The sequence below is a fragment of the Myiozetetes cayanensis genome, unplaced genomic scaffold (assembly GCF_022539395.1).
Source record: "Myiozetetes cayanensis isolate MyiCay16 unplaced genomic scaffold, myiCay2020 scf6-25, whole genome shotgun sequence".
In the NCBI taxonomy this organism is placed as follows: domain Eukaryota; kingdom Metazoa; phylum Chordata; class Aves; order Passeriformes; family Tyrannidae; genus Myiozetetes; species Myiozetetes cayanensis.
Window position 1 is genome coordinate 51,225,440 of NW_026087853.1, and position 26,830 is coordinate 51,252,269.

The 26,830-nt window shown below is 40.7% G+C and overlaps 1 protein-coding gene across 5 annotated transcripts in view; it reads right to left on the reverse strand.

Moving 5' to 3' along the window:
* DENND2B (DENN domain containing 2B) overlaps positions 1-26,830 on the reverse strand; it is a 167,065-nt gene that overhangs the window by 80,939 nt on the left and 59,296 nt on the right. For 4 of the 5 annotated variants that reach the window (XM_050337187.1, XM_050337189.1, XM_050337186.1 and 1 more), the window contains one exon: positions 13,713-13,817. In XM_050337187.1, coding sequence (XP_050193144.1) covers positions 13,713-13,792 — 80 coding nt within the window. In that variant the 5' untranslated portion in view covers positions 13,793-13,817. Of the gene's footprint in view, positions 1-1,893; positions 2,012-13,712; positions 13,818-26,830 lie in introns of those variants that run through there. The other variant, XM_050337191.1, reaches the window with a different exon arrangement.

Sequence of the window (26,830 nt, forward strand, 5' to 3'; positions counted from 1 at the left end):
GACTTGCAATGCTTGTTGCTATCACGCTTATTTACCTAAGAGTCCAGACAAGGCCAAATTTAACTTGTCCAAGGGCTACATCTGGCCCTAATTCAGTTTCACTGAATATTAACAAAAGAACAATCAGCCAGTACTTGAGCACTGCCCACACCAATATTCAGAAACATGATCTAAAGGAAACTTTCCAAAAGATTCAGACATTGGCTTCTCTCTGCTTTTTGCTGCCCATAACCATCATTGGGAGTAGAGTTAGGTCAGGCAAAGACACTCCCCATGACGTTCTTCACCGTGATCAAGGGTAACATAAACGTGTCCATTACTCATCCAGCTGAAATGAGCCTCCCAGGCCAGATTTCATCGCCACACCTACAAGAGCTGTGGGATCTCAAGCCTAAATTTGGAATAAGGATATCATCTGAGGGATTTATATATCCTTCATAAACATTTCATTCTCACAAGACCTTGGCTTCTTGTAAAACTGTGGATTTAGTTTTACACTCTTCTGTTGACCTATTAGGTTTTATAAGGAGCTGGCCAAAACATTTTTACTTTTCACTTTTTACTTTTTATGAGAGAATTTGTATGTATTATAACCCTAACAATGAAAATGCTTTGCTACTACTGGCATGCAACAGGAATGTTGCACAGTAACAAGAAACTGCAAGTTTTACTTAGTTTAGGGCAACTAAATTTTAACTTAGAGCAACAAAAAGCAAGTAGATATTTCTCCTGTCACCCATCCTTTCCTTCCAGGACAGAGCCAAAAATAAGCTTTATGTCACTACAAGGAGCTACATAGAGAGCATCAGGCAAAGCAGCAAGAAAATGAAAATGCTGTGGCACAGGTGAGGCAATACCAACATCTGTGTATACAGCAGCAAGAAAAAACAACTAGTGACATTTATAAGCTCATCAGCTGTGACAGTATTTGCTCTCCAAAGACTACAATACTGTCAACAAACTCCTTACAGTAATCCATGGGTTCTCAAATTGTGAGTATTTGGATCAACAAATTGAAGCCCAGATTCTAACTCTAAGTTACATCCCTCAGAACCTCACAGAGTTTTACCCACAATACTGCTTTTTTCGTAAAAAGCACTAACCTGTGACTTCTGCTATTTATTCAGTGGAAAAAAAAAGTACAAACTGTCTCATAACCCAGAAAGCACATTGAAAAAAACAAACAAACAAATAAACAAAAAATCACTAAAAAAACCTGAAACCAGGCATCAAAACCTAACACAACACACAAAAATGTGCCAGCAGCACTGCATGTAATAATGTGTTTCCATCTCAGCAGTTAGCCAGCAATTAGAAAAGTATAGTCATATTCAGCCTAGGTATAAACAACTGTGGCCTCTCTCTAATGGACTAACACTTTCTACACAATAAAACCAAATTCAGCCTAGTATATCCAAAGTATACATCCCTAGTATGCCAGAACAAATTGTCATAAACACTTTCATCCAGAGGAATATCTCAGAGCAATGGCAGAATGCATGGGCATGATTACTGCTGCAAACCTTAAAAATCACCTTTAAGAATTAAAGGGGAAAAAATGGAATCTCATCAAACTAGACAGGAAACAGGCATTTAGCCATGCAGAGAGATTAGCTTCTGTTTGAGAGCAAGAGGGGATAGCAGGAGGAGGGGAAGAGAAGGGCTGTAAAAGTGAGTTTTAGTCCACAGAGTTGCTTGTCCTATGCCAGAGCTGCATACTCTGGCAATTAAAGCTAGTCCTATAGCCACCTTTAGCAAGCAGAAGGCTGGTGTTGAGTTCCTGCCTAGGAGCAGAAAGTCCATCTCCTGCAAAACTGGTTATGGGAAATGACAAACCTCTGACAAGTGCACAACTACCCATCACTGTGGTCGCTTCAGCCTACCCAGACTTACTGAGAAGCTCTTCCCTCCTGGAAAGGTGCAGAATGGAGATGCAAGCATTCTTCCCTCAGCTCCACATGCCTTGATAGAGCCTCTGCCTGCTTCCCTTGTCAAGCAGCAAATGACACAGTCTGAGTGTGTTTGTCAAACCTCTGTCCCTTTGTATGCTTAAAGGGAGGAAACTGGCATTAATGTTTAACAAAGCTAACAGTAGCAAAGCCTTTCTCTGCAATCTCACATGCTGGCTTTGAAGGCACCGGTGCGTGAGAAATCTGGCAAGAAGTTTGTTCCTGGTAGCCCACAGCCTGGGAAAAATAACTTTTCTTGGGTTTTTGTTTTGAAGCTGCAGGGAGAAAGTTTACAATAAATTCCTGAACCTCCAAACTGAGGCGATACAGCTGCCTGTTGTTAAAGAAATCATAAAAGCTGTATCAGATGCACAGACAGAGTGAGCAAGCCTGCCAGGTTCAGTATGCATCCTGAAGTCCACATGGGTGACAGTGCTGTTTGACAGGAAAGGGAGAAGTTAAAAATCCACATTAAAATGCTTTCAGGTCTCTGCCAACAGTTCCAAATGGACACAGGCTACCTGCCATCTCCCCTGTTTGCCTATGTTGACATAATTCCCAAATCAGCAGCAAATCAAGGGGGCAGAGGTTTCATGTGAGAGCAGTCTGGTTACTGGGCATTTGCTCAGTTGTCTGGACTGGCAAGTCCTCTTGTGGCCTCAGCTGCCACGCAGCCGCACCGCTGCTGGCCGGGGTGAGCTCCTGCACAGTCCTGCTGCACAGAGCAAACAAGGAGTCAGCTGGAGATACCTACACTGTGATAACAGGAGGATTAACCAACGCTCCCCTTACCTGACTGTCACCAACACTGCCCCAGCCCAGCCCACGGGAGTCCCCTGCACCTGCCTGCCAGCATGGGCTGGAAAAAGACCTCGTGAGGTTTTGCTAGCAGAATGTGGAGCACAAAGCATTTCTCTCTTACTGCCACCTCAATGAATTGTGTTTTCATAGTTCAAATAGTTCTGTTGTTACCTGGAAAAAGCTTACATCTGAGAAATGGTGATGCAAGGTGAGCTTTATCCTATGAATTCAAAATGAAAAATACCATTTCCATCTATTAGTTGCTGTTAAGTGTTTGTCACAAAGGTGTAGTTGCTGTACAGCCACAGTATTGTAGATGACCTATGCTCAAGAAGTCACCTTGATTTGCAGACCTATCACTTTCTTTCTATAGCTAAGGAGAGAAGAAAACAAATTAATACTTGTCATTTACTCCAGCATTTTTCTAGAGCTCCCTCATAACAAAATACTAACATACATTTGCATTAAAGCTCATCATTAATATGATAAGCATTGAATATTTCCTTTATAAAAATATTGCTTTCACAAAGAGCTTCAGGAGCAACATATGGGCACTCTGGACAAAATTCCCATATCTGGATAATGAGAAACTTGCAAGATATTTAGGCTCCCAAAAAAACCAATCAGGCAGTCACATGAACTGACATTCCCACTTACTACAATAGGATTTTATGGATTGACTCAATAAATCAATTGATATTTTTTCAAGTGCTATTTGACTGTTGGGAACATCATATCTTTTACAATTGTTATATTTAACTGTGCATTCAGCACTGAAGTTATCCTACCAGATGCCTGCACATTGGTGCCTGCTGTTCAACAGCTCCAGGGAGCCACATTCCCCTGTGGCACACTGCCAGTTCTATATGCAGGAGCTGGCCAAAATGGAAATAACCTCGGAGTGCATGATGTGAATCGTGACAAGAGTTTTGAAAAAGTCTCCCAGGAACTATTGGCATTTTTGCATGTATATATTTTAATAATATGGATGGCACCTGTGTATTTCCATTAGCTCCTATTTTCCTGCTTGCAGAAAAAAAATCTTACAAGTTTCTTTTGTTTTTAAAGGCCATTTGCTGTTAATGTTAGTTCCTCAATGGAAAATGTAAGGATGACACTCAGTGTGGAGACTGAATCAAGCACTGAGCTAATTCCCAGTTTCAAGACACAATAGCACCTGGTAAATAGTAATTATGTTGTTTAAAGGATGAAGCCTGTGAGGATGCTATGTTGATGCACTTCTTGTTTTGTTTTTCCAAGCATATGTGTTGCTTTTCCAGTTAGGGGAGAAATATACAATATCTGTCTCATTACGTTCAGATCTTCCTTTCAAACTCACTCCTTACAAATTTTGCTATCTCTTCTTTTAATGTTCTGTTCTGCCCAAGTGGAAAATATCTTTTTAGGATAACTGTGCAGCAAACTGGTAAGACAACACAGACTCTTTCATTTCTCAACCACTGATTCAAATCTGGACTGATTAGGCCACAGAACGGAAATTGTTCTCCCATAGTGATGGCTTCTCAACAGCTCAAGTGTAAAGAGATGAGTGTGCCAGACAGCTCCTTAATGGACAGACATTCACAGAACAAGGAATATCATTAGCAGTGCTCATGACTTGCATCTTTGTTGGTCTTTTCGATGAGACTGACAGCATCTCTTCCTGGTCCAGAAGGCAACAGAGTTTCATTACAAAGAACAACTTCCTCCAGAAAAAAATGAACTATTGGCATTATAATGTAAAAATATTATGCACTGGACTACTGTGCTATGTTCCCTGAGGACATCTGTCTCACATTTTATCACCACCCAAAAAACAAATTCATACAAGACTCATCTCTGATAGTGCACTATGAAGTCTCCTGTAAGTGTTTTATCATTTATCTATCTTTCTCATTGTTTTTATTCATTACATTTTAGTGCAGTAAAAGAACTAGAAAGGTATCAGAAATGTTTCCAAAGCCATGCTGTTGTAATTGGTTTCTGCAAAAATATATAAGTTTAGTTCAGGTCTTAATACCACTGAGTACACTAGTGTAAATATGGTGATTAAACAAACGAAGATTGCTGTGTTAGTCTAAGAAGCCTTTGTACTGTAAGAGTTGCAGTTTCCAGTGGTTTTGGCAAATATAAACCTTAATAGAAGGGAAAAGGTAATTTTAATGATAAGGCATGATTTGCAGTATATGAAAGCGTAAAGCATTCAAAGTGTCGTGAGAATTATAATACAATGGGAAGTTCATCAAAGTAAGTTCCTGTAGACTCCAAGCAATAATAAATCCAACTTGATCCGAAACTGTGTGAAGCAAAATTCAATCAAAATTTTAGGATTTATTGGGGTTTTTTTCTTAAAAACCTGTACAAATGGGAGGGATATAGTAATAAACTTCCCTCTAAGAAAAAGTGATTTTTTTGACTGACAAGTGCATATAAAGTAATAATTCTTCCTGAGTGGACTTCTAAAATTGGAGTGAAACAAACCAGCAGCAATAGAAATGGAATAGCAAAATTCCCTGCCTCTCCACCAACTCTCTGGGGAAGCCAAAAGGATGTATCCAAAAGTGGGTCTATTTGTTCAGTTCTCTAGATCTTATTAGAAGCTAGTACGTCACCTTACAAACCATTCCTCTCTCACATCTCTAGACCACTGTACTAAGAAGAATATTTCTGCAACCCTGCCTAAGTGATTTCCAGGGATTTCAGCATGCCCTCTGACCCACCACCTCGAGGTTGCTGCTGAGCAGTGCGAGGGAGGGGAATGTTCTGCCTCGAAACCAGCCCACACCACTGGTGCCACTTACAGAGATAAAGGACAGCAGTAAAGTCAAAGCCTATGTTCAAACTCTTCCCAGTTTCAGGGTCATTTGAACCAGCGTTTTGATTTGTTCCCACTGCAGATGTTTCTGTTCCTGATGACAATAGGTGCCCTCCCAACTCCTGTGGCCCGGTTCAGAGTTGAGTTGCCAGAGCTCTATGTCCCAAATGCACCTTCAGCCTTGCAGGGTAAATAACAGCTCTCATTCCCTCCTGAACCAAATGTAACTTTGCACTGCTGGGAACTGACCTGCTAAAAATTTTTCAGCTGCATGGTTCAAGCTGTTTCTGCTGGCCTCTTGGAGCTCTAACAAAGTCCCCCAGGGCTCCTCTGGCTAGGAAAACTGGGAGATGTTTTAGCCCACCTGATGGGGCAATTGAAGCTTTTATGTTAAAATATGTGAAATGAAGACTTGGCTTCCTGCTTTATGCATACATAGCTCACTCTCCACTCCTCCCTTGTCAGAATCCATTGGGAAAAAAAAAAAAACAAACAACAAAAAACCAACAAAACTTGCACACCCAAATATGCACAAAACAGAAACCACAAACTTATCAAACTCCCTACAAATCTGCCAAAAGTTGCAAACAACCAGCAACCAGTTTTCTGTTTCTGTTTTCTACATCTACACCTGCATGTCTCCTCCAGAGAAAGATTGTCATTGAGATACATCACTCTAGTGTTGTTTGATGAGCATTTCAGCACACAGTTGAGACAGCAGCAAACACACCAGCATTTCTTCCCATAGCACATCAGTATAACACAAACTGAATTGGCACCCAAACGACCCACTAAACTTTCTGTTAAGTACAGCTGGGAACGTCACCCACAAATAAAATTTAATGCAAGTGTGATGAATAGCACAGCTCTCCACAGTTATCTATTACCAGTGTTTTAAGGAGACTCCTTTAATCCATGCAACTATCTGTAGAGCTGAGGCAAAGAGCACCTTTCACCTTTAATTAAATGCAGCTTTTCACCTGTGATTGAAATGCAGATATCCACAAGGGAAAGAAGCAGCTTTTCTATCAATCACAGCAGTACTGTCCACATACTAAGCAAATAAAGAGTAAGAGATGAGAGAATAATTTATCATAATTGTTATAAGACAATGGCAATCACACATAGAAAATTAGTGGGAAAATTGTACACATTAGAGTTTCAAATAAGATCAAAACATCATTGTTTTAGAGCAACACAGAGAGCTGAAGATGCATCCTTTGATTTCCAAGTTATTGCATTCTTCATGGTGCTTTCCTTTCAGAAAACTCAGAGCAGGTAATAAATCCCATAGTTTTTTAATTTCTATTCATATGAAATGCATAAATACAATTAAGTACATTTTGTTTATCTTACTATTAATATTTTTCTGACAGCAGAATCAGGGCTCCACGATGGTGGATGCAGAGTCATCTCCCTCCCCACGCTCTGTCACAGGAATGGGGAAGGAGTTGTTCAGTGTCTGTCTGCCTTAGCTGCCCCTGGAGTCATCCACCCTGGATGTGAACACAGCTCTTCTGCATAACTCACAAGATAATTCACTGTCAGTGCAGGCAAACTGCACCACGTGTGGATGAATTACCTGACAACAAATATGGACAGTGCCTACAGTTTAACACAGAGGTGAGGAACACTGGTTTAGTTTGGGTTTTTTTCTTATATTAGGAGTTATAATAGCAAAGGATTGAATTTATAAAAATTAATTTAAAGTCATATTGTTACATATCTGGTAACACAAGCAGAAGACACTATTAGTGCATACATGAATGGATGTCTCTAAATGAGAGACAAGTACTGCACAGGCATTGCCTCTGTGAATATTTCTCCATATAGAGATGGGTTTTCCTCAAGACATGAGATCCTCTTTGAAATGAAAAATTTACTGTGGAAAGGGAAGAGAGCAGAGCACTCTCAGAACAAGCCAGCAGAGCAAACAGCTGCCACCCACACTCCAGCACTGACAGCAGAGCACTGCTTAACCCCAACACCGGACACATCTGCACATTCTTTTATTGAAGAATTCTGGAGGTGTCAATTCCTGAGGCAAAGTATTTTTAGGTCTCTGCCCAGGCCACAGCCACGTAATTCTTTCAAAGGAAGCAAAGTATTTCAGTTGGATTTATTACTGTGAACCAAGAATTAATTTAATCTTAAAATAAATAAATAAATACACGGGCTGTAAAACTCAATGAGTTTGGCCTGACTAGGACTGATTTTGGAAGAGATCACACATCTCAGAGTTTTAAGGCTGAAACACAGGCACAAAACCTTCCTTTAACTAAGATTTCTCTAAAAGTTTTCCTAGTTTCTAAGATCCTTCTCAGATTGTTTCTGCCTTCAGACGCAGATCCAGATCTGGCCTCTGGTTTACCTAGCAGCAAGTGAATGTATCAACCTGAGGAGCCTTCCCTATCAACTTTCAATTTTAATTTTATCTCTGAATAACAACAGCAAGTAATTCCCCCACTTGTAACAAAGCTGGACACAACACTTTATTTGATCTATAAAGAACTGTAAACAATTAATCTGAAACGCTCCTAGGGTATCTCTACAGTCGTATTAACCCAGATCTGATTTATGTGGTACATCTCTACTGTCTTCACTGGAGGCAAGCTAGCTCTGCCAACTAAAATTCTGTCCTGTTAACCCAAATTCTGAAGAAGGAAGAAGTTCCGAGCCACAAGGCCAGTGCAAACATAGCTCAGCGCATGTCAGGCTAATGAGGCTGACAAATTGTTGGTGACAGCAGGAATGTCCTCACACAGTGCTGGGAGATAAAAACTAGAGCCCATATTTAGAGGTTTGTGGGTACCCAGCTCAGTTCTTCCCAAGCAAGGAGAAAGATGCAACATATGATATCAGATTCCAGTTTTAACCAAGTAAGAGTATATTTGGGTTAAAGATGCAATTAAAAGTATTTAGAAAGAAGTTTTATGACAGTTATTAGGATAGACACTTCACAACCTGCAACTTTGTGCTCACAGCAATTTGCAGATGTAATCCTTAGTTAGCACAAATTTCTGGTGTCTTGCTATATCACCCACTGACATCAGCACCCTCAGTTTACTGTGCCATTTAAATCATGACTGCTCAGCTGGAGAACATCCTCCACCAACATCCTCCAGTGGGGACACCACCTTTCCTGTGCAGATTGGGCAGAAAGACAACAGCCCACATCACAAAATCCAGTCTGCACTGAAACTCATATGATTCTGGTGACACAGTTTTCCTCAGACACACAGCCTCTGAGAGTAGTTTTCCTCAGACATCGTCCTTTTCCACAGTTGGAACGGAGATGGGTTTCTGCTTTGGCTATCTTCCCAAATCGAGTCCAGAGACTTTAAACTACAAAGGTGTTCCAGCTCCTGATGGCAGTCCCCCTATCTATACTACTGAAGTCACCACGCTAGTACAACACTTAGTTGCAGAGAACCTAATTTTTGTTCACTGCAAGCGATATACAAATGTGTTTAAGCTTTCAAAAGCTCTCCCCTATTCTCCATGGTGGGACTCATACACAAGGCACAGCCTGAACCACAGAAAATATTAGAGGCAAAGAGAAATTCTGTCACTTACAAACGCACTGGGAGAAGCCAGAAATCTGAAATTATTTATGCCTCATTCAATACTCTCAGACAAAAAACTGTAAATTAATGGGCTTCATGTACTTCCAGTAGTATACTGCAACAGGTAAGAAGTGTATAAAAGGCCTTGAGATCCAGAGTTAAGAGATGGCATATTAGCCAGAGGTAAAGACATTAGGAGTGATTTACACAAGTTCCATAGCCACACTTACTCTAAACATTTTTTAGCTCTGGTCCTCATTGCATCTTGCATCTCAAAATAAGCTGCAATCTTAAAATGTAATGAGATATTAATATATAATTATTTTGTTTAGGATTTTTTTTCTCCTTGTCTCTGTTATACTCTATAGACTACAAGTTTGAAACCCGTATTTTATCAAGTAGAGCATCACCTCATAGACATAACTATAGGCCTGGTTTAATACAATATAGTGTAAAGGTGATTTTTAAGTCAGAGGTGGTAGTGCCATTTCTACAGTTACCTTTGTATGCACTGGAGCAAACACTAGATTAGGACAAATACCTTGTGAATGAATTCATTAATTAAAATTAAGTTTCTGCATAAAACTCAAAGAACCCAGACAAATATTAAATCATTTGCGAAGGGAAAACAAGCCACGTTGCAGGGAGAGAGAGCTACACCCACTGCTATGCCTTTCTTTGACTTCTGTTCTCTTAGTGTTTCCTCAGAGTTACACTGATCCTCTTAACTATGGTGCAATCAAACCAAATAGTCATTTAATACAAAAAGGTCATGAACTAGCTGCAAGCATGCTCCAGGCTCCTTTGTCTCCCGTTGAAGAGTTAAGAAGTTTTCACAGAGCTGCTTGCTGCCAGAACTGCTCAGAAGTCTCTTTCAGCTTCACATAAGGTGCTTTGCTATCCTTCTGTTCCTTGGCGTTCACCTCTGTGACTCACAAGGAAGGATTAAAGTTGTGCCTTTGAAGTTCATCAAAAGCCAGAAAGTCTCATTTTGTAAGAATAACTATCCTTTTGCAATTTCTCCAATTTTGCTTCCTGTTACTATTGACTATTCCAAAAAACATCAGAATGTCCCCACTGGCTTGGACCCAAAAAGCATTCCTGGTCCCAGCTCAGTCACTGATCATGATGGTTAGCAGGTGCCTGGAGAGGAGAACAAGAACAAGATGAGCATGCAGTGCAACTTAACCAGCTTAACAGTCTGGTGACTCACAGATTTTGTTTCTGTGACTAAAAGCCTTTGGAAGATTTTTCTTATAAGAATTTGTCCAATTGCAACATTCCATAGCAATAGGTTTCATAGTTTAAAAACATGCTGCAGAGAAGTGCCTTCTTTTCAACTGATTTTCAACCTGTTGTCTTCTAATTTTATTTGATTTGTGTCACTTCTTAAACAGAAAGAGATTTTTTTTTCCCTATTTATCCTCACTGTTCCATATATCATTTCAGAGACTTCTGTTACCTCCTCTTCCACTCCAATCCTTTCCTTTCTAGGATGAAGAGTCATGATCAATCTACTCTTGCCTTCTACTGAAAATGTTCCCTACCTTCAATACCCTTGTCATCATTCTACAGTTTTCCTATTCAGGACACAGTCAGGTTTGTCTCACCTAAAACACACAAAAATCTGTTTGTAACAAGTGGTGAATGAGCCTCCAGTAGCTTCAGAAAGAATACATTAGTGTGGATTTATTTATTAAAATCACTTCACTTTCTTCAAATCCAAGGATTTTCCCCTCCTGTGCTTATGGCAGAAACCCATGAATCCCACAGCCAGTTTCTCAGGAAAGAGTCACAGTTACCCTCCCAAATAATGTCCTCACTCTGCTCTGTCTCTCCCTCATTTCCTAAACTGCCATTCACACAAATCTGGTGGAAAAATGGCTCTTGTGGCTCATGTGAATCCACGCCCTGGTGAGGAACAATAGAATCTTAGTTACTGCAAGAACCTTGATGCTTGCTGTTTACTTGCAGGCACCTTCTTTTTGAAGACTTTTATTATTAAAATTTAAATCTGTGATCCACAGAGATCTGATTCACAGCCAAAGTAATCAAAAAGACTTATACAGACTTTACTGACCTTTGTTTCGGATCCATAAAGAATCACAAAAGTTTGAACCAGTTGGTGACACTAAATCACTGAATCACACCTCCATGTCTTAGAATCTTAGAATCACTGAGGTTGGAAAAGACCTTTGAGATCAAGTCCAAGCAAACAGTCTTGAAACAATAAACCTCACCAAAACTAGGACTGACAAGAAAATAACACTAAAAATATGCCTTAGCCACCAGGAGATTAATACACCTATGCTGCAGCAATATCAGCACTAAATGAAACTCTTCTACCACAAACTATAAAATACATTTGCAGATTTCCAAATGTCCAGCCAAATCCCATACAAAGCAGAGTGACTGTTCAGTTTAAGTGAATGTTTGAACATGTTTGCAATAAATCCTGCAAGCCTTGAACTTTTATTATGCCAGTGCTTATTCCAGTACTGATTTACAGTCTGACTAAAACGAAGAATCCTCATGATTGACTCAAATAGCATCCTCTTACAGGGTTTCTCAAAGACAGGTGAAGAAGATTGCATAAGGCAAAATAATGGAGGGAGAAATGGTGCTTGACCACCTACTCATCTCCCCACTTGTGCAAGTGCAACTCAAAGATCTTCCTTAGCTTCAGGCTCATACTTGTACTTACAAAATCTTTTCCTGACAAATTCTAATCAAAACAGATGATGATGATGATGATAAGGAAAGATAGTTTATTTGACAGTTACTATCCAGTAACTTAGTATCCCACAGTAGTTTCTAAGCTATTCAGAATGAAAAAGATTTTAAAACTAAACATTTGGTCCAAAATTTTGCTGAAGTCTAGACCCAAGTTGCCAGCACCAATCTGTATGCACTGATGGAAGGATGATAAGCAGCTTGAGAATGCCAGATATCATTAGAGATCTGGGTTTAGTATCTACATATGAATAGTTCTCTAGAAATTTCTCTAGCTGCTCTGGGCCCTCTTTATATTATGTTTTTACTGTTTTGTACTAAGAGATGGCAAACACACAAACTAACAAACTGGGATGTGTACAAGGATATCGAGTCCATCTCTGCTGAGCTTTAACACAGTGTAATATTGTCTAATAAAAACCACTAGAATGGATGCCAGTTATCTCTATCTTGATTTGACTGCACATTTTAAAAAAGAAAAGGAGAACAACACCAGCAAGAAGAAAGGCAGATCAACCTAATGACAGATTTAGACACGGGAAGGATGTGATGATGCCACGAAGGAGGTCACTGGCACAGACAGGATTAGGGTCAGGGTTCTAACTTAAGGCTCCTGATTGCTAACTCATTGCTACTTTGGAGACTGGCCTATCCCTTGGTAATCAGGATGTACCCACTTCATCCAACTCAGGAAAATTGTCTGGGATTATTGTAATTCAATTATATGTGTAGATAAGTGGGAAGAAGATGTGGTAAAGAGCTGGAAGAGAGCAATAAGTTATTAGATACAAAAGGTAATGCAGAGGCAGCCATGGAAAGGTCTAAAACTGAGAAAAAAAACCCAGAGTGTCTAAATGAAAAACAGATGTGTCATCAAAAAGAAGTTCTCCTTAAAATAAAAACAGAAAAGAAATAAACTGCTAAATATATATTTTTTGTTACTTTCATCCTGAAAAATCTCAGAATGTAATTTATATTTTCTTTTTCCTATTGTTTGTGCTTGGAAAAGTTCAGAATACAAAGACAGGTATGACAAACCAAGCCATCATTCAACATCACTTTAGAGCTGACTTGCAGCTCCCCTCTAGGATCAAAACCAACTCTCCTTAATTTCTCTGTCTGAACTTTTCCATCTATGCCAGCTATTCTGGCAGCTGCAATACAGGGACTTTTTGCCTCTGACATTTCATTTGCAAGTGGACAAAACTGAACAGTAATTCTGTGATCTCCTCACCTGTATCCCAGTGTTTACTAGTGTATTTGAAACAGTAGAGTTCTCCCAGTGTAATCCTTCTGTGCACATACTGTACTTCCGTCAGCTAGGAACAACCATGGTGCAGCTTATCAGGTGTGGATCTACCTTTCAAATTACTTTAATGCTACAGAAAAGACAAATAAGCAAAGAAACAGAGATGTGCCCTGTACTTTACATTCAGCCCTTTCCCACTCACTGCCTGATCTGCAACAGGAGACAGTCTGACCCCAGTCTGCAACAGCAGATACAGCAGAGAAAATGTGACAGAAACCAAGACAAAACAAACTGGAGGTTGTCATGCAGTCACATGGCTGAGAAATTTAGCCCAAGTCTCCTGAAGCCTGCACAGCACCTTCCACACAGGTCCTTCCTTGTAATCACCTTCCTTATAACCAGATGGAAAGCAGCAACAGCCCAACAGAAATACACCAGCAGCAGCCCTTTACTCATACTTCAGTTCCTCCTGCCCCTACAAAAAACTTCTCCCAGCCAAGAGATGTGTCAGAATAGAAGCTTACCTTTGAACAGGGATTTTGTTTCCAACACAAACAAACCTTTCTCAGAATCTACAGATCTTGCAGTTCACCACTTACCTATCCAGAGTGTCCTGGGGCACTTTACTCCCTCCAGCTCTGCTGTTGACACTGGCATTCTTGTTGGCAGTCATGGTCATTTCTGCTTTCTAGAAATGTGGATATCTGTAAGAAGAAAAAAATTAAGCTTCAACAAGCCCAATTCACAATTAACTGCTAGGACTACTATGCTGTATAAAGGCAGAACTCGAGGTTGCTTTTCATTCCATAAAATGCAGTCAGTCTGGTTATGATCCTGATAAACTAAATCCTACCTCTCTACTGCTGCTCTTTCACATCCACAGCCAAATTTGTTAGAGCCCAGGGCTAAAAAGGGAAATATCTTATGGGAATTAGGTGTGTGCATCAGATTTTGACCTGTCTAATGAACAGAGCTTGATACCGAGTTCACAAAATATCACAAGTTTGGTGTGGTCCTTCCATCCATCAGTGTATGTGGAGAGCCCAGCAATGACTGATGTTTTGATGACACAAAAGCTATTCCAAGGAATGAAGGAAGCTTTCTCAATTTTAAAATGCAGTTCTATTATGGAAATATTTTCTAATAGTGAAATTTATTCAATAGTGGATTTGTTGAATATAATTTTCAAATCTGCTTATGGCGTGAAAGTATCACAAATGGTTTTCTCTGCTGCACTCAAGATTCTTTAAGTAAAACTGTATTAGGACACTTTTAAAACCTCAGGTAATATAATGAAACTTTAGCAATGCCTAGCTATTTTTTTAGTAATACAGTAATCCCAAAAGTTGTGAATTTAATTTCAGCCCTGTATATTCAGTTAAGTGCCCAAAAGATGGGTCTTACTTCTTGACGTTGCTGCACTTTGGTAAAGAAGCAGCCCAGTACCGTGATTTATTTTGCTTTCATCCCATTATCTTAAATGGGAATGTCATGCTATGACTGAAGGGACAATATGATGATATGGATACAGGACAATGTGTAATCCCAAGGATGTAGAAGTGATATTCCCTAACATCATGCTCCTCTGTTGACTATATCCCATGTTTCTCTGGCACAGAGCACAGCTCTTAGTGGCCATTTCCTCTGTCACTGTAATCTCTTGAGAAATATTCTGCAAAATGAGGGAGGAAGGTATTTTCATGTCATGATAACATTTCTAAAATGCCAACAGAGTCCCCTGAGAAAGAAATAGAACAGTACTCTTATTCCGTCTGATGTTAAAGGAGTCATTTATCCAGGATTCTGTAGCTCTGCTGGCACCACTCTGGGTGGTTTCTGAGATGCTGCTTAGTTTATAAACTATCTACCATGGTTTACAGCACTGCCACCCAGGGTCTGACCAGAGCTACCATTTTTTACGACCATTAATGGCATAGCTAATGTAAAAATAAGGAGTGTTACGAAACTTCTTGTTTACTGAAACCCACAGTAAGTCCAGATTGCTTGAGAAGCCGCTGTAATGTGATGCTGAAAAGCAAGCTGGGAACTGACAACACACAAAAATCCCTGTACTAACAAAGCCATCGCAGTGAAGGGACATTCTCTAAACCACTTCATTCCAAACAAATACAGTCAGAAAATCTCCTGCAGATTGCAGCTCCAGAGGCAATCATGCTGACCACAGACTCCAGGTCTACTTGTCCTTCTCCAGTGTCTTGTATCAATTTTCACAGATTAACCAGAGATTTTCTTCCCCATTTGGTAACACTTTTTTCCTACGCTGAAGCTCCCCCAAATTCCTCCAGTGTCTCATTGTTATTGTTAGTGTTACATTATCAAGATAACAGGACTGTTACAGAACTGCTTGTTCCGGCTGGAAAAGGGATTGCTTGGGACAAGAAAGGAAGCCTGCTGATGCTGGCCAAGCTTTCTAGGACTGTACATTCCACAGGGAGCAGGCAGTTTTTCAATGTTTTCCACTCGCTTTCCACTTCAATACTTTTACGGCATTAAATCTGTCTAAATCACATATTCAAAAATAATACAAGAAAAATTAGGGACCTAAACGTGGCATAAGGAAAATAATAACTGCTAGCATGTATGCTTTACATTAATTTTCCAAGATTTCCTTTTCTGTGCAAGACAAAATTGAGCCCAAGAAACCCTCAAAAAATGGGATACTGACCAACATATCGAAAAAAAAAAAAAAAAAAAAATTTGATAAATATCATTGTGGTCAATACTTAAATTATTATTTAAACCTCACATTTCAAAGCTACCTTACTTGTCAAATAGGTCACACTGATTTGTTTTCAGCAAAAGAGGAATTGAGTTCTAGAAGAATTTCACAAGATATTTCAAATTTAGTGAGATAAGCATATTTCTTCCCATGCAGTTGAGACTCCAGTATTTATGGTGATACCAGATGACTTTTGCACGTAATTTTTCTTTAATGCTTATTTTAGATTAATATTTTACTGCAGGTGATGCTGTATCATCCCAGCATATGCAGGGAAAATGCAAACAACCTAAACATGGCAGAAAAGTATTTAATCAACTATTTACAGAGGTGTCTGGAAGGAAGGGCTTATACTACCACCACCCCCTAAAAAAAATTCAATACACCCCCCACTTTCCCCCCCCCAAAAGCAAAACAAAACAAATGGAGACAAAGGAAACCTAGACTAAATTTTATGGTCATGTGGCAAGTTACTGTAGAGTCTTCAAATGAGTGTGACAGCCCTGGAAGATCATTGAACCATTGTATGGTAAGAATCACATCCCTTGAGCTTGGGTGAGAGCATTCTTCAATACAGTGTTTGCAAATTATTCTTCACGGAGCAATGAAAACCAAAATCTCTCAAGTATTGTGACATACTGTTAAAACATATCCAAAAATAGTCATGTCACACAGATTCCTCCACATTGCCTAGTAAACCATCTAACTACATTTACAAATACAACAGAACTCTTCATTTTTAGACAAAGTTTAAAGAATTCCTCTGACATCCTTGTGTAGCCATAGTCTGTAATCTTTGCTCCAGACATGGTCTCACTAATTTCACTGGGACAGCTCTCAAACTGGCAATTTAATGAGCCTAGATGGTAAAATCTGGGCATTTTTCATTATTACATCAGTTTTACCTAAAACCTCCACAAACCATTTATCAGGATCAAAAGGTGAAGGTGACAGACAAACACAAAAATATGTGTGATGACAACATGGGATCTACTGCTCGTGCCAGTCAGGGTTCAGCATCCTGACTGAAAATGGCTGCTGCAATGCAGATATTTCCTCACAGATTTTTGTCATTGCAGGAAGCCCAATGACAGAGTAATCCTTATCACAATCTGCCCTGCTCCTAACAGTATCCTTATATTTTTAAAATTGAAGTGTGACCCGGAGTTCTTTTATGGACAGATGAGGCACTGATAGCCATCACACTTTGGGCTAAGGAACCTTAAGGTAACACTGAATCGCTAATTCCATTAACAAATGTTAGCAGAGAAGGGGTAAATCCTATACTCCTCCCCACTGCAGTTTAAAATAATCCTTACATTCCTAAAGCATCCCAGCACTTTGGAAGCACCCATTCTTAGTCCCGCTACAGTGCAAGTGAATGGGAGTGAGGCTTGGAGCAAGCCCCTGAAAAGTCAAAGCAACGAAGAGTGCTTTATTCACTCTTTACATACTCCTAAGGTCTCAAGAAAACCTTCTGCTTTCTAATACACACTCTGTCCATCAGTTAACACTTTCCAATAACTGATTCCCTCCTCTCCTTCTGTGGAAGCTGGATAACACTGAACCTGGTTATTCATGTCTAGGCCCAGGCGTCTCAAGCAGTGTCTATACAAAGTGTCTCAGGTCAACATGTTTTAGAGAAAACTTTTTCATAATTTGAATCACAACATCTTCCATTCTGTTAATGTAACAGGAGCAGAAAGGGACTTTTCAATTGCAATTTATTCAGTTCAACAGACATCCCTGGTTTTTGTTTGTTTGTTGGGGTCTTGTTTTGTTGTTTTTAGTACTTTGCTCAACATACCTTCCTATCCACAGGGCCCTGGAGACAGGAAGGCATAACAGGGAAGAAATAGAGGCTTTTAAAACAAAATCATGCTTTGAAAAAGTACTTTAGAATAAATACAAGCTCTCAGAAATATATTAATAATAATTGATTTGGTCTACTTATTTTTCTCTTAAGAGTAGCTGCAACAGAACATCTCTAGGCATTGAGAAGTCAGCTTAGCACGTTAATATGCTTTTCTGAGTGCTTTAGGTGGCAGAAAACCACATTTCAAGAGGTGTTGTATAGCTAAGCTGTTGTTTAGGAGTCACAGCTTGCTTTGTGGCAATTTGCCTACTCCCTTCCAGTAACACAGATAATTATGTCCTCCCAGAACAACGTCAGTTCTGATGAACTGGAAAGTCCAATAAAATTTTGTAAGATTCCTGCCTTGAGAGGGCGTCTGTAGAGACTCCAAAGAACACTGTTACAAGAACTACTTGCCTTCATCAGGCATACCTGCTCTGTAAGTTGTGCTGCTGTAAGGTTAGCCACCCAATACCATCCAAACCAAAACAAAGAGCTAAAGGAGCTGCTCAGCAAGGACTTGGAGTGAAGATTCTCAGAAAGTATAAATTCAACTATTTCATCCTAAGTTTAGTCTTCGCAGCATGCAGACTGTGATGACACCAACACACTTCTTAAAACACGAGAACTGACTGCCTTCAGAGTGAGTCCTCAATGCTGGAAAAACAGACCTTGTGCCATCAGCAGTGTGCACCTGCCTGAGTCACATTACACTGCAGCATAGTCTGTAAGTGAGAAAACAAGATCAAGCCATTCACACAGCTACATATACCCGAGGCCCTGACTGAGAAAAAGTGACTAAGACTGCGTACAGTTCTGGGTCACTCACTTCAAAAAGGGTATTGATGTGCTGGAGTGTGTCCAGAGAACGGCAGCGGACCTGGGGAAGGATCTGGAGCACAAGTCTGATGATGAGCAGTGGCTGAGGGAGCTGGGGATGTTTAGTCTGGAGAAGATCAGAGGGACCTCATTGCTCTCTACAACTATCTTGAAAGAAGGGTATAGCGAGGTGGGGGTTGGTCTCTTCTGTCACAACTCAAGTGAAAGGACAGGAGAAAATGGACTTAATCTGAACCTTCCATGACCCAAATTAAGTGTTAAAAAAAAATTTCACTGAAAGGGTGGTTAGGCATTGGAATAAGTTGCCCAGGAAGGTGTAGAGTCACCATCTCTGGAAGTGTTCAAGAGATGTCTGGATGTGGCACTTGGGGATATGGTTTAGGGGTGATTATGGTTGACAGTTGGACTAGATAACCTTGAATGTCTCTTCCAACCTTGATGCTGTTTGTGAATAATAGAAGCAAAGGAAGAGCTTGTTTCCAATCCACAGCTTGCTTCCAATCAAGTCAATGGGCAGTCTCTCTGCTCTGCAGTCTTCCCAATCAGATGATGAGTTTACTTAGAGCACAAACTTCCTAGTATAACCAACAGGGAGTGGTGGACTTGGTTGTCATTGACCCTTGCAATGCCAACCCACCCTCTCAGCAGTTCAGTCATCACTGAACTGAACAGGTACCACCAGGAAACTGATGTTTCAGCACTTATTGGAGGGGAAAGAAGTTACCTCCCCTCAGCACAGGCTGGCAGTCCCGGGTGGCAGCAGAACCAGGCAGGTGAAAAGCAGGCACACTGCCCAGAGCAGGGACAGTTCTCTATTCCCCCTCAACCTTCCTTTCCTGTTTTTGTGCCTCCTAAAATGCTTTTCCCTTTTCTGATACTCTTGCACTAGCCTGAGTTGTGCCTTCCTCATTTGTCTCGCTCACCCTTCTTTACCATCCTATTACTTCATTTATCTTCTGTGGAGCTTGTTTTTTTTCCCCTTGAATTGAAAATGGACAATACCCGGTGGAAAGAACAGACCTCACTTGAAACACACTACAGTTTAAAGGTATAAATTCATCACTAAGCTCCTGTGTTACCCTTAGCACTGCCGGGGTAATCACAGCTTCCAAATGAAAGGGAAACAACATGAAAATCAAAGAGACCAGTACTACTCTGCATTTGCATTCATCTTTTATGAAGGGATTTTCACAAATACTGGGTGTGACCATGATTCTCAGCTTATGGAGGTCACTGGATTTGAAAAACTTCTAAATGTAATTACAGGAACTCTCTGGCACTTGGGGTGTTTGCTTTACCTTACTTGCTTCAGTATTAAAAAGGACCAATAAGGTTTTGTTTGTGCTTTGCTCTCTTACATTACTAGAATTGTGTCTCAGCTGAAAGAAGCTGGACAGAATCCAGCTTTTGGACTGAATCCTTCTTTCTTTCTGCATACAGGATAGACAGATTGATTTGTGCCACATCTAGTACAGAAACCACCAGCCATTTTCACCTGGGTAGTACCCCATACAAGGCTTCCTTCCAATCGAGATAAATTACAGCTATTGCTGTACCAGCAGGGAAGTAACTTCATTGTGACTTCTACCAACTCATTTGTGCTAATGAGTGCTTAAAGAGCTCTCACTGAATACAGCAAGTACACATCCATTGACAAATCAAACTGCATTAAACTGAAGGCTCCTTTGAAAGGGACTGATCCCCAGGGAAGCAAGGAGGAGACATTAACAGAAAACACACATCTGTTATTGAATCAGAAGTCACTATTTCCCTGTATAGGTTGAAGAAAAGGTATGGTTTTTAAAAAACACATTGACTATTTGAAGTTTAATTATCTTGATTTGAGACATCACAGTAGAAAGAGTTTATAACGCCACACATTCTCACCCCATGACTTACACAGCCATCTCTTTCAGGGAGCCCATTCATCTGAAAACCAACCATCTGAGCTTTCTCCTTTGCCTAAAGCTGATTTTCAGTCGTTCATTTAGATTATTCTGGACTGTCAGGAAAACACGCCTCAAAAATTGTTTCAAAACACGTTACTTAAAACTGAATTTGTGTGCTTTCCCTTTAAGACAGAAATCTTTCTGATTGTGGACAGCACTCTTAAGTGTTATATGTTCCTATAGTGTATAAAATACTATTTTAGACTTGCAAACACACAAGTTACTTTTGCTTTTAATTTTTTGAGAGCAAAGAGAGAAAAAAAATGAGAAAAACATTCATCAAGACATCTTCTGTCTGACATGAATGCAGCAGAAACTCACATATTTAATGTAAGAAAAACTCCTAGATTTCATACAGTGGAAGTTGGGTTTAGATGCAAAGCATCTACATTACTCTCACATGGCTTCAGCAAGAAAAAAATATGTAGTGCACCTCAGGTCTGGATCACTTTACTACAAAAAGGTGTCTTCTGGTTTCCCTCTGCTGCACTTCAGTGTCAGTCACAATCTGCTAAGTCCTCTCAACAAACCCTATAATAAACTGATTTGTTGAAAGCCCTTAGTAATCGCATTTTGCAATGCAGACTTAGAACAAAATAATCAGAGGTCTCTATATTTTTCCATCTGCAATATAAACATTTCCACAATGACCAGATATCGCTATGAAAACAGCCTACTTGGAAACCGTGCTCAACATATATCACAATTCCTTGCTATTATTCTTCCTTTGTTCCTTCTCTTCATCCTCAGGATTTTTGCATAAAATCACCCATTTAGGTCTCTGGAGCTCACCTGCTCCTGTTGGTTACTCCTCATTGAAGTCACAGTCCTCTAGTAGGAACACCAACATCATTTGCACAATAATGAGCTGTTCCTTGTGACACAAAAACCAAATTATAAATTTGCTAAGGAAGAGAGTAGGTTAAACTAATCTAGTTTCCAGTTTATGAAGACAGATTCTTTTCCACTAATATTTTTTGTGTCACAAACTGTATGATAAATGAGAAAATAGAATGTCTTTTGGTATCTCCCATAGGACGTCACCAGTCCCTAAAAACATTCCAATGCAATTCAAAGCACAGTTCATGGGACACACTGCCTGGGAGTGCACACTGTGGGGTGGACAAACCAAGATGAGAGTCTTAGTAAGTCTTAAAAGGAACCTCCCTATTGAGCTGACATTGATGACTGAACCTTCCTCACCCAAGGCTGACTGACAAAGCCTGCTGGACAACTGAGAAACACCCTGACTTTGCAGCTGCTGGAGGTTTTGATTCATTAGAGCAAAAAACACAGGTCACAGCTATAATACAGAGCAAGAAACTATGTCCAGTGATGTGAGCACACCTCCCTTCCTGCCTGCCAGGCACACGTGGCTCCACTCAGAACACCGCTAAAGTGCAAACTGCAGAGCTATCAGCAGTTATATGTCTTGTGTAATGTTTTAATAAGACATGATGGGAGGAAGGGGAATCTTCATGCAGCTGCATAGAGACTTGAGAGACAGAGATATTCAGACTTCATTTTGCCATACATTTCTTATGAGTCACTGAGTTATGCCAGTTGAGCTATTCCTGACTACTGCTGTGTATGGACATCTTTTCTAGAAGCAAGTTGTGCTGTCCAGAAACATCTGAGGTACACTCTGCTATACAGAGGGTGGCTTAACAAGATCTCTATTATCTTGCACTTTAAACATGATTTAACTTTTCAGGGTAGACTAATGACCTTCATTTTCATTCACTGATTTGTACTCTATAAAGCAGAAACATGTCAGAGCTTGTCTGTATGCAGAGAATTGACAGCATTTTAAATATTCCACACAAAGTCTCCATACAGATGTTCTTTACACTGTACATTTAGGGTGGGAACTTGCCAAGGGCATGCTTAGAAGTTAGAATATAGTTCATGGATTATCTAAGAGCAGGCAGTGAGCTATAAATTAATAATTTGGTTTCCCATTGCCTATACAAACAGACCCTCGAGCTTCTTCTCCCATGCCCCAAGTGACAGCAGTGAAGTTGACACCAACAGAGCTTGAAAACTCTCAAAATAGCCTTTCATTTTTCAACTGCAATTGAGACAGTATGAAAAACAAATTCTACAGCAGCAGTAGATCACCTTTGAATACCAGTGCCTCAGTAAGGTCAAGAACTGATACTTGGTGGCACTATGAATCTCCCAGTTAGATCACTATGTCCTGGTAATTGTGTTACTGCTCTGCGTGTCCCAGAAGGAGGTCCCATCCATGATACCCAATCTGCAGTGCTATTGCTGCTAGTGAAGCAATTATTAATTTGCATGGACTGTCTCAATATGATGATATAAAAGCATCCTGGGAGGATGAGGTATGGGCTGGAGGCCTCACAGATGTAAGTAGAAAATATTGGCCGAAGCTGTCTTGGCTTGCACCAAGATATGAGAACAACTTTGGGTCTGTCTCCTTAGATCTTGGCAGTTACCCAGAGAATCTGTAGAAAGGCACAGAAAAGATTTTAATTCCCCTCTATCCAAAGTACATCCAGAAGTGACCCTGGACACAGGCATTAACAGTAACAAATGGGATGGCAATTAAGTCCTTTGTTTGTATTAGGGATTTGTGCAAGAACCTTTCAGGAGAGGTATCTGTTTACATTTGGAAATTATGTTCTTGCACTTAAAGCAACATCTGCAGGATGCAGGAACTCTGAGCTGTGTTTGAGCTCTGACATGGATTTCTTTAGCAGTCTTAGGAAACCTGATTAGAGGTGAGATCCTCAAATTCAGTGCCAGAGAGTAAAGCACATCGCCCACATTCTGGCATTTGGTTGAAAGGCCCATATTCCCAAAGGTGTTCCTATTTTTCCTACTCCAGAAGTCTATGGCTTGATATGTCTAAATATCACTGCTCTTCTCAGGGTAGTGGTATGGACCAGGAGTAACTTTATAATTTACCTCACACATGAACAGTGAGGTGCTGTTGTTTACCAACATAGTTCTCCACAAATATGGTGGATCCCAAACATGGGGCTTTCACCAGCGATAAACCCATCAGCAACAGAGACAACAAGCCATTGCTCACCAGCTCCTGCAGTCACCAAAACCACCCTCTTCTGCCTCCCATGGTTGCCTTCCTAAAAACTGGCCTCTCCTGGGACAGTGAGCACCTGTCTCATGCTCAGTGGTTTCCTGATTCAGATTCCCCTCTTGTCTATGAACATCTTGGCTGCTGCCTCCCTCTCCTTAAAACTCTACATGTTCCAAGCCAAAACAAACAAACCCAAGCCCCCTGTGCTTCTTGGATGATAAATTACAGTGTGAGCAGCCTGACTGAGAGGGTGCAGTCCATGCCCTGCCTGCCTAAGTTCCACCTCCCACCTCAGAAAAGTAAACACAGCTATGGGTGAGAAGCGTGGATCCAGCAAACGAGTGAACCCCAAGTTTCCTCTTAACTGTGCCACTGAAACAGAGGATGCATGCTAAAGAAGGAACAGAAAGGAAGGGTGAGGTTCAGACAAATATTAGGTGAGTTGAAGACCGATAGAACAAAGGTGAGATGAAGGATAACTAACATAATATGAGAAAAACACAGGTGGCAGACTAGACAGTGAAGAGATTTTTTTAGAAAGATAAAAAGGCAATAAGAAACCACAAGTGGGAAGAAAAACATACTCCCATTCTTCCCCTCCATGTTAGGAATACACTCTGTGTCCCCCAGAGAAAGTAGTCCATCTTTCATCATGCTCAGGGGTGTTTTCATTCCATGGCCAAAATCTTGCTTTAAATTTTCCCAAAGATACTTGAAGGAAAAAGGATCTGCAATACTGTGGGAACCTGACATGAGACTTCACCAAAAGAGACAGAAATTCCTGCAGTCCTGCAAAGCAGGTGCAAATCCACAAGAGCCAGGACTGCCCAAACTCTGTGTAGTTACTTATCTGCTACACAAGCCCAAACTAAGTTTTTGAATTTACATGAGGAGAAGCCTCATTCCCCATGTTCCCCAGGCACATACAGCCCTGCAGTGACTGCAGGAGACAAGCAGTTCCCAGACTCCTGCAGTTTCTTTTCAGAATTCTTTTGGGGTAGGAGAATGGAGGGTGGTGAAGAGAGGAGTGGAGAAAGGACTGAGAGAATATTTGCAGCTATACCAGAATGACAATAACAAACTAAGCACAGCAAACTACTTCTTATTCCCTTTGTTAACAAAAATTATAGTAGCTATAGTAACAGAAAGAGGGGCAGGGAGCAAAAAAGACTGAAACTTCTTTAAATCCCCTAAGAACACAGTTTTCTAATATGGAAAAAAATCAAGATTTATTGCACCAGCAGCTCCAACAAGGCAGGGCTGTGGTAGTGCACAATGGTTTCAATTAAAGGCACCAATCATTAACCAGTACAGCTGGACTTAGTAGTTGGCAGGCAGCATCATCTCTTCCAGTGAGCCACAATTTCTTCAGGGACTGAACTAGCTTCTCGAGTTGTGTGACATGTCCTTCAGTCCCATTTTACCTCATATTCTCTGTCAAGCCCTGTGACAGAGAGACAAATGTCACTGCTCAGCACAGAAAACTCCTGTGCTCAAGTCTTTGTGCACACATCCCTTGCCAGCCATCTCCACGGACGCTGCCCATGGCACTGCACACTCAGCAAGTACCTCAGAAAGAAAAGCATTTCAGTTCCCTGCTGCCTGTGTGTATTTTCCTTCTCAAATACACACACTTGCAGGCTCAAAGAGAGGAGGAATGTCTGGCACTTCTGTGGTGACCATCTGGCAGAAGCACCGCTCCATTTTCTGGCAACTTGACCAGAGTCTTAGAACAATTATTTCAGTTCCTGATTCAAGCACTGGAGACAGGAGATCAAGTTACATTTCTGTCCAGCCATCAACACTAATTCAGTTTTCACTAAGTCAGCCTTGCTGGAATTTCACTCTTCCACACTAAAACAAAACACACACAAAAAAAAAAAAAAAAAAAAGGAAAATGTGAATCTACACTGAAAAGCCATTAGAAGAAACATAAGGAATTTCAAGAGTTTCCCTTCACAAACACAAAAAACACCAATAAGATCCAATAGAGAAGGAGCTGTTTCTTCCTAGAAAGGATATTTTTATAAGATAAAATGACAAACTGAATCTATTGCAGATGAAATGGTACCATGGTCCTCTGTGATACCCACTGGGTTTATAACTACCCTGTAAATAAGCTTTCTTCCCTTACTATGACAAGCTGATTGTGAATTTGAAGAGAGCGTCTTCCCAGCCATGGCTCAGGCACAGGTGTACGCAGCCGTCGGAAGAGGCACTTTTCCCAAGAAAAGAGTTCAGTTCCCACAGCACTGACCTTTGTCATCTGCATGAAAGGAAAGTTTCAACAAGCTACCCCAAGCAAAAGTGTTATAAATCACCTTTCATCAGGCCTCCAACCACTAGTCAGCGAAATAACTGGAAATACTTAAACCTGTTTTAACATTCCTTGTAGGAGGAGGCAGCAGAACACCTTCCTGCCCACCCACACGAGCTGATTGCGGCCACCAAACCACTACAGACTGTGGCTCCTGCCAATGAAGAGTCTCTGTTGAGGCTTCCTGGAATAAGAGCCATTCCCAGAACAGCTAGGAAAACAAGGTAGCAGCCACAAAAACACCAGCTCTGTTCCCATGTACGCTGCATTCAGAGAAGCAGAAGGGAGCGAGGGGTTTTTGACAGAGGCAAAAACAAATCCACAAACAAACCGTGAAAGATATTTTAAACCTATTCAGGCTGTGAGATGGTATTTGATGATTTGAAAAAGCTTCTCTTCCCTTTTATGAAAGTGATTTACATGCTGCTGCATACATGACATGTTGGAGACCTCTCAAGAGACCAGCCGCTGTTCCAAAGAACTTACACTTCTATGATAGGAATTTTACAAATGAAGGCACTAACTATCTTCCCAGATGCAGGCTTGAATAGAACCACTGTACTGGTGAGTTCTGCTGAGGGAACAATCTTTCTTCGCAGTCTTCAGGGCAGGAGTAAACCTGACTCAGAGCAGTGTTACAGATTGAACTGCTTCGTTTCCTGGCTGGAGAGGACCAAGACCCCCCCAGAGCTGTCAGACCAGCATTGAGGCCCTCGTGATCCTGTGCCCTTCCATTCAGCTGGAGGTGTCCAGGAATAACAAGGGAGCCCCACCACCAAGACCCCATCACATGGCCTGATGCACCCTGCTCCCATGGGTGATCCGGGCTTCCCAAATCTCGCTTCTCTGCTCGCACTGCAAGTCTTAACATCTGTAATGCTGGAGAGGGCACAGGAGAACACAGCCTCAAGAAAAAAAGCATGATACCATGCCCCTCCATCCAGCTGGA